Below are 15,489 nucleotides of genomic sequence, written 5' to 3'. Positions count from 1 at the left end.
CAGTCACGCTGTCCTGCCCTATGCACGCCACCAAGACCACCTTCATCGACACCAAAACTCTGCCCCGTAACGATGCAACCAGGCTCGCAAATAACAGTTTGCGTTGATTATGTCCTACAAATAACTGTTAATACAGGCCAGCGCCATCGCCTAAAAATGCGCACGCCATGCGCAGCGAAACTAGCTCCACGGGCTGCATTCGCGGCCTGGGATTGGTATTCGTTCTGCACGAGAGTAGCACACTCTCGGTATTTCCCCTCCCCCTCCTGGCCGTAGCCGTAGCCCTGGGTGCCGCAGGTGGTGAATACCGTTAGATGCGTTTAAGTCATCCACCCATCCGGCCTGTCATCCGGGGCTCTGCTACGGCGAAGGAAGTTGGCTCGCGTTATCGGCCATCTTGTGGCTGGTAGGCGCTGCTACTCATGCATGCACGCACCCGGCGATAAACCTGTTGCATAATGAATTTAATTGATTCGAAGCGGTGCGTACCTAAGTCGATTAAGTTTGCTGAAAAAGGAGACGCTTACGCCTCAGGTACTTACAGTGCGTATGTGTTGGTGTGTGCTGATGCTAGTGTTTACCTTTACCCAAGTAGTAAGTGTAACTATGGCAGTGCAGAGTGAGAGCGGCTCGTGTGCGAGAGTGCTGAAGTAGGTCGTGACCTTTTTTTATTCACTGATCTGCTCACACACTTGAGATGTTCGGATTTTTTTTAATTTTTTCTCGTTCGACAAACAACACCGCGCGAGAAATGTTGCAGAGAGAAGGCGCCATTTTACTTCATCCGCGGTGGCAGCGATGGACCGTGAGATAGGGTAAGAGTGACTCAGGAAGTATGGGAATGACGGACCTCCTTAGTATCAAGGGAGGCGTATTTTTATTTTGCCGATGGGTAAACAATAAACCTTCCGGACCATTTTGACTTCCTTTCAATGGGTTCAATGCTGCCGTTGTGTTTACATTCGAATGGAAAATACCGTTGCAGTGCTTGAGAGTCATGTAATGATGGCGTGTCGTTATTTTTGCAGCATCTCCTTAGTTGGTTGGATCCATGTGTTTTGAAAACAGCCCGTGCGAATTTCTTCGAATACATGAGTAGTGGTATTATTCCACTTGATCAAGCACTGCTAAAGGAGCTTCTTGCTCTCAACCACATACCGATGGCCTGCAAACTAGCCATCAGTCATCATAAGGCTGTCGAGCAAGAGTAAAAGCAAATTCTTGTTCTAAGCACGTTGGTAAGCCTCTTCTGAATCTTCGCCTTGGTTGTTGAACACTCATCTAACGACTACGATAACCATGTCTGGGAACGAGTAGCAGCTAGAACCAGCTGATGATACAATGTATCGGAAAGAAAAGCACATTTCTCAGCTTCTTAAAATATACCAACCAACAGTGAGGCGCTGGTACGACCATAAATAAGCAACCGAACCGCTGCGTAATGGTGCTTCCAAAAACGAGAGCATCAATCAATGCCCGATGGTTTCCCGCGCGTCCCCTTTTCGAGTTCGGACACACATACACACTCTCGAAACGGCTCCGAACGACTGTGAGTGTGACAGGGCACGGAAATCCGTGTCCGGTTGCATGCATACAGAAGCTACCAGCTCTGACAACCAATTAGCCAGCTGAGCTGATGATGATTATGGACGCTCCAGAACGCGAGTGGACTCGTATAATACAATCACAATGAAGCCCTATCACTCAACGTTTTATCCCTCCGCCGGTGCTATTGCATGTGTTACGCGGCGGAGACAAGAGTCGATCGTGAAGTGCGTGATCGGGGTCGTCCCGAAGTCCGAAGACGTTTGAGTTTGGCTTTCGGATTGAGGTGGCCCCAACAGTGCGTCGCTGTTGAAGGCGCTGCAGTCGACAGCGATGACGATGATGACGGCTATAATGAACATAACGATCACACTGGACACTACAACATCTTCGCCAGCAAGGCCGGTTGCCGGTTCGTGGCTCAAGAGCTGCGGTCTAGCCCGAACCGACCGAAGCAGCTTGCTTGCGAGAGTGAATGTGAAGTAACGGCCGCATAAGTGGAAGTCACGTTCAGAACGTTCTGAATGATTTCTCCCTCGTTTTGAACGCCAGTTCCTCGACCTCCGATCGCTTTCGGATGTGCGTGGATGAGCGAGGGTGCGCGGATACAGGTGGATAAGGACGACCGAGAACGATAGTTATAATTTCATCATGACCCTAATAGGAGGAAGATTGCGCGTCTATCATCCAGCGCTGCCAGCACAGGCGGGTGAGTCGATAATGGACATGGGGATGTCTTAAAGTTGTCTTTACTGTCAACCAATCACTAAAACAATTCGTAATTACTCCGATTGTTGGTTTGATGTACGCTGCCGTTGGCCGTTGGAACAGACTTTTTCAATTCTTCTTTTTGAAGAATCATCTCTCCAACGAGCGGCTAACGTAGAGACAGTGCTAAACTGGGCAACGGCGGTCGACCTGCTGCTTCCAGCAAATGTACTTGTCATCGCTGTCAAACGGGAAACGACTTGGTCGAATTGAATTGCCATCTTCAAGATAGTTGATAGAAGAGTGCGGTGAGTTTCGCTCATTAGTGAAACCAAACTAACCTCCAGCAGTCACCATTCGGACGTTGTCGACTCTTTAATAATGTTGTTGACGATTTTCTCTCCTGCCAATCGGCATTGTTTTACGACTGTACTACAAAATGCGATGCTACGAGCCATCGTGTATTCCACTCTTGTGATTCCACCGACCACCTTTTCTGTATTGTTGTGCCGAAATCTCTTCTGTTCGAAATCGTCTACACGTCGATCGTCGACAATTAATTGGAAAGGGTACAGACGTCACAATCCATCATTCGGCAACAACGTAACACTTGCGCCCGGTGTGCCTTAACACACACACACACTCACAGATACAGTACATTAAATTGAAACCACCGTTTTTCTCCGTTTCGAGTGAGCTGGAACAGCTCAAAATGGACTCGATAAGCTTTCCGCATACATGCTGCCCCGTCCAGAACAGTGCTTCCTACGCTCTCCCGGCTGCTTAATAAGATCATCGATCATGGCGATTAACGATCGTTAGCGGGCGTTTAGCTGGCGTCATTAGAGTAACGGCAGCCGATAGAGCCGTGTGTGCCGTTCTAGCCTAGCTAACTGGTTCGGCTTCAATAATGAATCGATCGGTGACGTTGATCGAGAAGCTGGGGCTCGTTGTGGGCGCAATGCAATCGGAACAGGAATGCCAAAGTCGCACAAACATATCAAATGACAATTTCATTAAAGACGTCCATCAACTTCAGCGACGACCTTCAGCGATAGGATTGTTGTCGGTCTGAAAGGAGCACCGCGCGGTGTGTCGGCCATGTCAGCCGCCGGCCAATGAAGCTTGGGGAACCAACAATAAACGAAGAGCACTTTCGTCACACACATACATACATACATACACACACAAATACATGTACCTCAAAAATGGACTCAAATGTTGGGCCGGTGTGAAAGGAGGTAAGGAAGGGCTCTAAAGTTAATCAGAGGAAGACTAAAGGGAGAAACCCACTCTCTTGTACAGCCAACCAACATCCGCATCCAATTCCAAAATTCCAAGGGAAATCTCTTTTTTTCATGTGCAGGGGAGTTGAAACCCTTGCGGCAAAATTCGTGTACACGATGAAGTTTCGGTAGGTGAGTAAAAAATCCACTGTTCGTTATGCTATGCATTCGACGAACTTGTGTACCGTGTAATGCAAGCATGTAATTAACCAAACGTACCAAACGTTCGTTCTGCACGGTATAAAAGGAAGCGAGTGGAGAAAAAGCTCCCAAAAAAAGTACATTGCATTGGCGTTTCGGTGTGGCGTTTGTTAAAAGCGGAGGAAGAACTTTAAAACGCATTAAGACGCATTGCGCTTGATGATGCACACTGGTCGTTGACTTGGCCTTTTCTTGATATGGATGTTTGCGTCGGATTTCGGGCGATTGCGGTTTGCGTGTGCATGATGTATCGTTGTTGTGTGTGCCATGTTTTTTCAGGAACGTCTACATTACCCCAAAAGCGGCGGATTGCATCAATCATGTGATGGTTTTCATCGCACAACAAAATGAGAAATCATGCACCGCTTGGCCCGCTGGTATGTGTGTCATTTTGCGGCTCCGGTTGGTAATTTTATTAACCGCTTTTCAATCATCCAGCCAACCGAGCACGACTGCAAAGCAGCAGAAATGGTACCACTCCCGTGAACCGTCCCAAAGGATGGATCCATAATTCATCAATATTCTAAGTAAAATAAATGGAAACCTGCTTCTGGCTGCCTGCCGGTGGTATGCGATGCTATCGGGTATGGATCGCGCTCGTATGATCTTTGCCTTATTCTCACTGCCATCTCGTGTGTCGGCTCAACTGATCGGTTCTTGCCTGGTAGGGAATATAATCCAGCGTTTAAGTGGCACAAGCGCGGATCTTCTGGACACGGGATCGAGCCATGGCAGCGTGCGTGTGCGCTGTGGTAAAGTGCAAATGAACGCCCATTTACCGACAAATGTGCAGCGATTATGAGTTATAAGCTGTGGATTCGCGCCATTTACATCGCAAGCCCGTACCGCACATCTTCCCGTCGCAGCGCTCGAGAAGCGCACGAGTATGTATGTATGTCCGGGTGTGTGTGTGTCTGCCCATGCCTGAAGAAGGCGCCTTGCGGTTGCCATTTGACGGATCGGTAAATAATAGCTCGAAAGCAAAATTGATGCTCCGTGCCCTGGCACATTGTAGGATGTACTGCACGGCCTCAACGACCACGTACTGATGGAAGCAGGACGCAGATGAATCAACTGTTTGCCTTGCACACATTTGCCTATGTCGTTTGGTTGGTGGCTCGAGTAAAATGATGTAAAGTGCATCTTAGGGGCGCCTGCCGGCAAACGCTTCGTCATAGTCTAGCCACCACCATCTAGCCGTCGGTCCGGTTGACCGTATCGGTAAGTATCACTTATTCATTGCCCATTTGCGCTGCCGCCACGCTGCAAGTGCAAATCACATTCAATTGAAGCTAAACCACAGCTTTTTTAACGCACACTGGTAGGATTTGCCTTCAAATGTCGTATCGTAAGCAGCGCTACCTGTACTGGGAGGGGTAATTGCGATCATATAAAATAGATCATACCAGCGCCGGTTTAGATGTGTTGAATCCATCCCATTGCCAGGGTTTTAGCTCGCCGAGAACAATTATAAGCTTATGGAATATATATCCCCATTGTATCACTTTTAACATTTGGCCTAAGCACACAAACACGAACTACATTAAACGAATTATTCATCCAAGGATATACGACAGAATGATAAATCCTACCGCTCACGGACGTGGTCAGTCCCTCGCCAGCGCGATTACTGTTGACTTTCGAAACCAAAAAGCAGAAAAGAACACAGGCCATTTTTAAGCCGCTAGTGAAGGGGACAGTTAAGATTGCCTTGAATAAAATCGACCGGATTCGAGCGCACCTAAACGATCGTACCACCCGGGGTACGTGGCATCGGAAACCGTCCGACACCTTGAAGATCGATTGCACCGCATAAACCGGGAACGACCACTTTTACTCTCGCAACTGCTGCAGCTAATCAAACACTGCCACGACCAACCTAAAACAAACGCTAAACCGCAAACGCACCGAGCAGAAACTGATGCAAAACTGACATTGATGGGCGAATGCAGCAGCAGCAGCAAAGCGCATCGCGTCGGGTGTCGAGGGCGTGGGTGGCTGTGGTACGGCACATATTTGCACTCCAAACTCCAATGCCGCACCACACTGTGCACCGGCACAGCTCGACACTCACAGAAGCGCGAGTGCGATCGACAAGCTGCACGGGGATGACCTCATTCTGCGTAATAGGCCTACTATGTTCACTGTGCTGCACTCGCACGCATGCATCTCTCTCGCGGATGGATTGGGATGGTTGCGCAAAACGCTCCACCGGAGGCTTCTCTAACCACAACTCGTGGTAATGAAAATCTAAGTCAATGCTAATGAAAACCGGCCAACCCACGACCCACAACCGACAGCTGCTTCTGCCCACACGGTATTTAAAGTAGTCAAAATCATTCACAAACTGCATGCCAATCGCTCGCACGTTCTTGGATGCGCACTGCTTGCGTTTCTATGGTAAGAAAGTTTTGCATTTTTCGTCAGCGTGTCGTCGCACTGCGTTCAATGTGCTTTGGATAAAGGATTTGACCTCTGGTGGTGATGAAACAAGTTTACAGGCGGGCATACAGTCCCGGGTTTGTCGTTTGCATGGTGTTTCTGTGTGTGTGTGTGTGATCCCAGCGAACAAGATATCATGGCCAAGGCGCCGGGCATGTTTTTTCGCCCCGAAGGCATCAAAAGTTGTATTGAATTGACGATAATGACGATGCCCCTCTCTTGGATCGATCGTTCGATCGATTGGATGGAGTCGATTATCGAGCGAGAACATGAAACAGCCACTCGGTGAAGGACTAAGGGACTGCGCGAAGGGAACGGAAGCGGGCCGGCGGTAAACGCAATTGCGATCAGAACCATTTACATACGCCCAGAAGGGGGCTCACCCATTCACCGTTCCCTGTAAAAGGCGAAAACGGACGAACCCGTATTGAAGGTGACTGTTCAGCATCTGCATCTTTAAATCGGCAATAAATTAGTCTAGGCTCGGTGATTATCACTCTAGCGTGTAGCGCCTGTTTTCATGTGCGTTTTTTTTGTGTGTGGTTTCATACCACTGCGCAATGAAAAAACAACTTACACCAACGCTCAATGAAAAAAAGGAAGATATCGAATGCAACCGCTAAACCACACATGCGTGGTGGTTGCATTCTGGCAGCTCGCCATGCATACTCCGCGGCCCTGGTGTGTGGCCATGCGGCCTGTTATCATTCTGTCTGCCCCGCAGCGAATGCATCTATCGCTGCGCCATGCAACTTAAGCACCTCCTGCTGCTTTTTGTTTGCGACCTGCACCGCTCAACAAAACAGCCGCTGGCTGCCCGTATCGGTAGGCAGCGTGAGTTTTACACGGCTGGATGAAAATGCGGAGGTTCGTCAACTGGGCGGCATTCAAATCCGATGACATCTTTTGTGTTGACCGGGGTGCTAACCGCCGTAATGAAGAAGGCCCGCTACTCAGGATGTCAACCGGTTTTTCGGAATGATTCTGTTGAACCCGCTGCCACTCGCTGAGAGTTCGTTCGGGATCGCGTTCGCTAAACGTTCGCTAAACAGCCACGTCGGTCGATCCCGGCTGAATCGATCGGTGCGGTGATGTCACCAAGGTATGATAATCTGGTTTCTGCTCACGTTGTTCTTCACTTTTCTGTCTGTTTCGTGGTGGGTTTCTTCTTCTCTGCTTTCCAATTCAGCTTCCTCTTGGGTCAGCGGCCCGTGTTCAGGCGTAATTTTGCTGAACGGCAAAAGACAATTAGCGTTGGAGCTTCCGGAGGAAACCCGCCATCGCTGTAGCCCGCTGTCATGGCGCTGAAGGCCGAACCGTGTACACATACGACGGTATCTTAGTGCCACCTACTCAAGCACGCACACAACCCAGCGGCATGTTAAAGTGCTGTGAGGTTTGGTGTTGACTTGCCACGTCATAAGCCTTTGGTGAGTGTGATCCACCGTTGGACCGTACGAAACCGCCCAAATCGGGCAAACTGGTAGCGTGCGGTAAGGTTTGCAACAAACAACACCAAAGTACCCCGCACACAATCCAAGGCCGTTCGGTTTACCGTGCGCGATCGATCGACTTTTTGCAGCCACACGCGCTGCGCACCTTTTTACCGAACGGCTTCGTACGCCCGGCCCCTACCTACCTCAGTGACATTTAAAGCGAGCGGCTGCCGTAAGCCGTCTGCGACATTTTGGACTAAATCCGTTTGGACACCGTTTTGTGCGCTGCTACTTTGCGCTTCCAGCACGCTCCGGTTGGCTGACTTTCGAAGGTGACGTTCTGCTTGTTTTGTTTTCGTGAATGCACTTTGAAGACATTTATATGTATCCATTTTTTGCCTGCCTACAATTTTCTTCCGACCCTCAAGTGGCTAGAGAAGTGGTTGACTTTTGCAAAACGCCAAATTCCACCTCATACTGCGACCGTGGGTTTGCACAGCGAACGGAGGAAGAACAGTCGAATGCGCCAACCAAACAACAAACCACCAAACCACTGGCGTACCAGTGCAAAAGCGCAAACTTCTCCAAAAAGGAGACCCGTTTCACAAATGTTGCTTCTGACATTTCCAGCTGCGCTGCGATGTTTTGGGGCAATTTTCGAAACGCGTCTCGACCAAATTCGCAACCGGTTTTGGGGTCGCTTAGTTTCGAAAAGCCAGACAACAGGATGCTGGAAAGGGAAATGCGTTGTGCTCTCTATATCTCCTTCGGTTATTTCTTTCATTCCGCGGTTAAACAAAATCAATTATGGCCTTGGTTAAATTTAGCCCCGTCCGACGAAAGTTATGGGCAAACCTGTACGCTAAATCATATTTTGACTTGGTTCGTTTTATTCACGCTGAGTCTAGATGAAGACATTCTTAGCGCGTTCTATTGGTGTGCCCCTGAAACTTGTTGCTTTTAGTTGCTCTTTGTTCATTCAAAATTTAAATTTCATTGGATCATAACTTTATAAAATTAAACCATTTCCAAAAAGCTCAGAACTGATTTAGGTGCCTGAGAAAAACGCTTCTACATGCAGGTGGAATGTTAATGACCTCCCAGTTTCCGTCCCCATCTCATCGGCATCCTATCTCGCAGGGCAAACAATTAATAGAAAGAAGACAAAAAGGCACTACTCGATAATTGTAGATAATTGACGCTACCAGGTGTGTGTGTGTGTTCCTCGCCTGTTCCACTGCCAGCCACGGTGTGTCATTACTGCAACACTGCACGACAAATCTTCTGCAGCTTAAGTTACTGTACCCCCCCACACACGAGCACAGCTAGGCTGTTCTAGCGCAAAGCGCGGTTGAAATTTAACACCGACCACCAAAGGCAGCGCGCCACCAGGTCGTTGGCAGCAGTTGAAACGTTGATAGTTTAATTAGCGAATAACGAATTAGCCAAACCGTGGCGCACTACACGGTAGGAAGCTGCTGCTGCTTTTTATTCTTGATTTATTTGTATTCCATCCACAGACACAGACTGTTGCCGTTGCTCCGAAAGCTTCCGAGTGCACTTAAGAACTAATTGCGATACGATTACAATTAACTTCGTACCTAGTACTACCTCGGTGCCGCCTGGGGATCTCATTTGAAAAGCGAAAACGTCCTCCCAGTTCGTCACCCGATTGCTAAGGTGATAATTTGTATCAAGGAATGCAAAGGGCCTTTTGTTGCGCGTTGCGAAGGGGCCCTTTGTTCCTTAAAGGTAAAGAGGGGTTATTAAATCGAGACCGCCAACATGCAGCCGGCAGTTGGTTGATATCTTGATTTTACTACATCTTTCTCGCTATTTATACATCATTGAAGCGCAAAAGCTTGTCATAATTATTGCGGCTATTGGCAACACATTGTCCCCATGGCTGGGATGAGATGTGGTCGATTTAAAATATACCTTCCCAAGCGGCGTAACTTCCTTCTTGGCAGGATAAGAACAGTTTGCGTTGATGGGGATGGAAACAATATGTTCACAACGCCCTTATAATTGTTCATGTACTGCTGGTACGCTGTTGTGCTTAGTCTGTGCTATCGGTCTGACCCTGAGGCCAGACATTACAACAATGTTTCCAATTTGCTAGAACTGTGCACTACGCCGACAACACCATGCTACACAAAAAGAAGTGCTGAAGATGTTTGCCGCACGTTCCATGACGAGGAGCAAAAATTGCTCAGCCACTGCTACACTTTGCCCGGCTTGCAGTCCTGCAGCAGCGTCCCGCACCCAGCCGTACGAGCATCGAACGAGTGGCAAAAGGCACACAGAACATGCAGAGACAACCGGGACTGCCCCTTTTAACACCGATATGTCTCGGGCTTGGAAATGGCGATGCTGCTGCACACACTCGGAGGCTCGGATGCCCATGATGGTGCTGCTGCCCGCTGGAATGCGCGAAATGGCACGGATCAGACACAACCGGTCACGTCAGTACACCACTGATAGCTGTCCATCTGTCCATTCGTCAGCCGTCTATAGTCACCGCCCGTAGGCTCGCTCGGCCAAGGGTAAGCTACCGATGTGTATTGACAACTGACGTTCACTACATTTGCCACCATCGCATGGCAAGGCGAAGAGTCGGCCGTCTAGAGCAAAACCCTTTCGGAAAGCTCAGTGTGCATTTTTTTTTCTAGACTTTTTGTTTCCTCCGTTCTGCACGCTGCCTGGATGTAGCAAGGGACACTCTGAGGGTCCGCAAGAATTAATAGATGTCGATTATGTTGCACCGGCCAGTGGCGGACCGCATTGAATCGAAGCAGAAGATCAAATTAAGATAGTGAGCCGGGTGAGCGTTACTGTATCGATACTCGTCGAACGAGGCACCTAGATTTGTGCGAGCGCATCACCGACTCTCACAAGTGTTTCACATTGCACTTGGACGATACCACCTGACACGGGAAGCATCAATCTGGTGGTCACTTTGTTTCTGCTGCGAGTTGTGCATACCGCCAGACACCACAGCTCGTCTAAGCGTCGAAACCACTCGAATGTAACGGAGAAAGTATACAACTCCTCCCGTAAAGTCTGTTGCCGTTTGCTCGCAGACTGTTTGCCAGGTTTGTTGGCGATGAGTGAGAGTTGGAATTTATATTTTCGTGATCGTCTTTTTTTTTTCGCTTGCCACCGCTGCTGCCTTACTTTTTTGCCTTACTCTCTGTCTCTGTCGAACAGAAGCCCATCTTCACCGTCGACGCTATGTAGGTTAGCGTTTGAGCGTAATTTTCGGAATTACACGCCACTACACGGATGATGATGCGGATGGTTTCTTATGCTTTCTAATGCTGAATATTAATGCACTACCGATGGCCTCCGACGGCTTTGTTCGGGCGCCTTTGGCACACTGAACGAGTGGAACAATTGCATAGTAATCCAGTGCAATAATTTGATACACTACGAAATTCGTAACAGCACGAGTTTGGAGGGAAATGATGGATTTAAAGCATCATTGCTGTTTGTTTTAACAAGCTACGGAGCAAGCGATCTCCGTCGAGGGTTGAAAAATTAGAGCAAGTGTTACTAGGTCTTGTAACATTCATTTTCGATGTCAAACAACATAATTGTTTTACAATTTACAATTATTTTTGCAAGAACTTCCAAAACCATGAGCTAAAATCTCTTTATGGTTGAATAAAATTAAAAAGTATTTTTTACCATAAACTTGCGTAATTTGCTAACATTAATTTTAAATATCTGCATAGTTTTGGATATTCGCTTTGAATATGCATATTTATCATGTTTTCCTACTTTCCCTAATGTAACGATTCACATTTTTCGCCTTGCTTTGCTTGTACCTTTCGCAAATCACATTAAAAACTGATTAACACTGTTGGACAATTCTTCGCCTTCAAAAGAAAAGATTGTTCATCATAATTTTGCAGCCATTTTTAACAACTGCCACGCAAAAAGATACTGCAGATGAGCCGAACACAGATTGAGCCACCATTTTTTTGTGTGTGTGTGCTTTGTGCTCCGCTTTTTGCCGTTTTTGATACGATTGTTTGTCTGACGGAGAAACTCCTCTCGCGATCTTGCGATTACTTACCATTTTTCACCATGGCTGCTTGTTGCCGTCAACGAAGGCAACCGGAAAGGAGAAGATTCGGTTTGATTCGTTGCTCCTCTGGTCACGAAACGATTTACCGCGGTTGCTCAACAGTCAGCAGCGATATTGTATCCACAGTAAAACGGCACAGTATCCGCAAAAGCAATCCGATCGCGATCGACAGCGATATGTTCCAACTTTCCAATACGGCACCGCAGCGCTTTCGAGCTGTTTTAACCCAAGCGCTAACGCTTTACTATCAACCTGCGTTACAGCGCTGTATCGCGCGCACCACTTTGACACTAAGCTTCACTTGCTGTTTTATTCAGAATCGTGCACCTTTGCTGCACTGGATTGTAACGAGCACAGACAAAAATCTTTTCCTTTCGCTTTATCCAACACCGCAACACGGTGAAGAAAATACACTGTTTTGTAAGATTCTAAGAAATCTCGCACCAATTTTATTTTCACCGCGAATAGGCTTTCAAAAAATCACTCTTATTACACTTTCAACACGATTCACAGCTTGATCATATACTTTCGTACAGCATCAAATCTCGCGCACACCTTTGCACTTTGTGTCGGTTTGCTTACAGCCAAATGTTGCTCACTGTTTTCCACACCCTGTCCAAGGGAGCTTCCAACTCTGGCCAACTTGGTGCTCTTGCTCTGCCCAAGGCTCTGCAGCGCTTTGCTTTTTTTCTTCCTTTTTTTACTTTACGGCCACTCCACTACAAACTAGAGGGAAACACTTCCAGTTCACTCCAAGTCTCAAGCAAGACTGATCTCGTGGTTTTCTCGTGCTCGGCCACTTCGCTACCGATGCGTGGCGTCGATCAAGAGAGTACGCCCGAAAAGGTCGTCGACGAACCGGTGATGTGGGAGTTCGTTCGCGTGCTGTAGGGCTGCAAGCTTAAAGGAAGCTTAGCAACGGGAGAGTTGGTTGCTTGCGTTAGTTGCGTGTCTTGGATCCCAAGCAAGAGAATGGGAAATTGAGAGCAGGAGAGTAAAGTCGATGTTTCGTCGATCGATCGGTGTGAGACACGTCCCACAGATTGACCGTGAATATGTGTGGCACTGGTGTAACTCATGCTCTTTGTAGGTGGAGACGTTCATGCAAGATTTTCCCGCCCTGAAGATTGAGGAGCTTGCGAGAGGCTTGATTCAGAAGAGAGAGAGAGAGAGAGAGAGAGAGAGAGAGAGAGAGAGAGAGAGAGGAGAGAACTAACAACATCAACTGTTGCTGGACAATACTCGCGATCGTTCAAATTCCAAGTGGGAGTTACAAACGGTTTAGCAGCGCATAGTTGTGGGTCGATCTTAAGGTCAATCATCTTTCATTTGCTACTTTTTTGAATGTTGCTCTTTACTGGAGGCTGTGCGTAATTTCATACGTTGTGAAATTGCCTTTATGAAATGCAGTAATGCTTAGAGCTTTAAAGTTATAATTTAACAACTCTAGGGTATTGATTTATGTTAAAATTAAACAAAAAAGATACTTTTATGAAAAATGCACTCTGATTATTCTTTTTTGTTATGAATCGTAAACTGAACTGTGCAGAATATTTGAACCAACGTTTGAAGAATTTTGCAATTTTCATTTCGTGTTTCTTGTTACCCATCGATACAGTATGCTCCAGATCAGTTCAACCGATGACATCATTTTAGTAGGTGCATATACAAGACGCTGGTTTCCCCCCGAAGTTTGAATTTCACCAAGACTTGTGCTCTCACAACCAACGCAAATCAGCAAGAGGTTCATTCGTGCTGCAAGAGAGTGAGTGGCGCCCGCAGTCGGTTCATGCGACTTTCTCTCTTTACCCGGCAAACTACGTGGTTGATCGTTGAAGCAAATCATCGCAACGAACGTTCCATGGAAACGCGCAACCGGTGTGTGCCGCGTTGAATGAAGCGCTAACGGAAAGACATCAACGCCACATAACGCGAGGAACCTGACGTGCGGCTCGATACACCGGAAAGGGTCAATTGCATTATTTGTCAGCAGTGCAAGCCGACAAGCATTAGGGTCTGGGGATTGACCGGAAAAGAATTGGGATTTAACGCACCTTTCTTCGACTGCCGCCGCTGCCTCACAGTACCTAAAGGGTGTGAAGCCGGACCAGCTCTACCTGCGATGGTACGAGACTCATCACAAGAAAAAGGGCAACACAAAGTGAACCTGCGAACCTGCGGCATAGCACAGGTCTCGATCGAACACGCAATCGATGCGATCATATCTCCCAACCACGAACGAACCGAAACGAAACGCACACAACAAAGGCGTCGTTTGGTGCAATGTTTGTTTGTTGGCAAACATTGGTCCGCATTTTGAGGAAAACTACAACAGTATCCTCGATGCTCGTCGAGGCTCGAGAATTGCCGGTTTTGTCGATGCTCTTGGGAGGATTGCCGGTTTCGGAGGTCTGATAATGGCTTCTCAAAACTTCCCTTCAGGTTTCGTTGTCGTTTTCTTTGTCTCGCTCGTTCGTGCCGTGCACCATCCTACGTCTGTGAAATTTTGATCGTTCGCATAGTAATATTATGCTTAAGGCTGTTCTTCTTCTAAAGCCTCAAATTTAAGGTTCATAAATACACACACCAACAGCCAAAACCATCCTTGACATTGGCACGATGTGAGGTGAATAAAAACAGACACCCAGCAGACGGCGTTAAAGTCGGGATGAAGACAACCACAGGAAATGGACGATTCAGCGGCACAGAGCATGCCCCGCATTGTCCCGCATTATGGGGCCGCTTGTTGCAACACAAACATTTGAGCAGTTTCGTGACTTCCTCCTGCGCTACATTGTGCATGCGAATGCAATTAACGAACAATTCAATGTCTGGGGCTGCCTACGATAGCGATCGAACACTTTTGCTTTTTTGCACCTTTTTTTAGCGTCCTTTCCTTTGCGAATCTGTATTCTTATCAACGCGCACCGGTGCATCGGTCTTGGTGGGGTGCTTCAAGCAGATTGTTCATTCTTTTCTTTTCTATAGAACATCGTTTTTGTTTTGTTTTAATTCTTCCTTCTTATCTTGCTGATACATTCCACTTGGTGGTGTGCATCATTATTATGATCGCTATTATGTTGTTGAGCTCAAGAAACTCTAGCAATCAACGAAGTCTTGATACAGATGCCATGTATTTCAATCGTCTGGTCTGGTATGGCAGTATGGCAAACACTTTGAAAAATGTGAACTTCCAATGGCCGATGTAGGAGTACGACAGAGCAATACAAATGTCCAGCAACGTGCTGCACTTGGAAGCTTAAGGGGTGATGGTATGTATTACTTGTGAATCGTAAATCATTTTTATTTCCTGGATGTGCGAAACCATTTGACTTGATTCAATGTGAAATTGAATGTTGGCTATTTAAACATTAGGATTGCGATTTGTTGGGGGTATTTGAACAGATCTGTTAAAAAATGTTTTAAACTGGAAATAGATCTTAATAAAAGCGCTAACAAAAATTAATTTAAACTATTTTAAAATTTAACTAACATTGTGGCCCTTTCCGTTTTAAGTTCATAGGCTGAAATTTCAGCCTGTCAGCTGTTTGCATTGTGTAGCAGTTTTCGAGCAGCTATCTAAGTGTGTACAATATACAGGTGCGCTTATCCCAAGGTACATGTATTTAGAAGACTGATTTTTATCGCTTCTGTTTTTGAACGAAGATTTTAAGTTTTGTGTATTTGTCAAGTTACCAAAAATCCAGTTTGAGCTAAAGTTATCACCGTCTTGTCAAATAGTGACATTCAAATTTGGTTATAAAAACATGCTGATACC

The 15,489-nt window shown here is 47.0% G+C and overlaps 1 protein-coding gene across 1 annotated transcript in view; it reads right to left on the bottom strand.

The window, feature by feature from the left end:
- LOC120959885 (uncharacterized) overlaps positions 1-12,506 on the bottom strand; it is a 144,584-nt gene extending 132,078 nt beyond the window's left edge. The window contains exon 1 of the mRNA XM_049609528.1: positions 11,700-12,506. Within this exon, the coding sequence (XP_049465485.1) occupies positions 11,700-11,702 (3 nt within the window). The 5' untranslated portion in view covers positions 11,703-12,506. The remainder of the gene's footprint in view (positions 1-11,699) is intronic.
- Positions 12,507-15,489: the final 2,983 nt, after the last annotated feature.

Source organism: Anopheles coluzzii, chromosome 3 (assembly GCF_943734685.1).
Source record: "Anopheles coluzzii chromosome 3, AcolN3, whole genome shotgun sequence".
Lineage (NCBI taxonomy): Eukaryota > Metazoa > Arthropoda > Insecta > Diptera > Culicidae > Anopheles > Anopheles coluzzii.
Note: the sequence above shows the minus strand (reverse complement) of the source record. Positions and strands in the feature narration are given on the sequence as shown.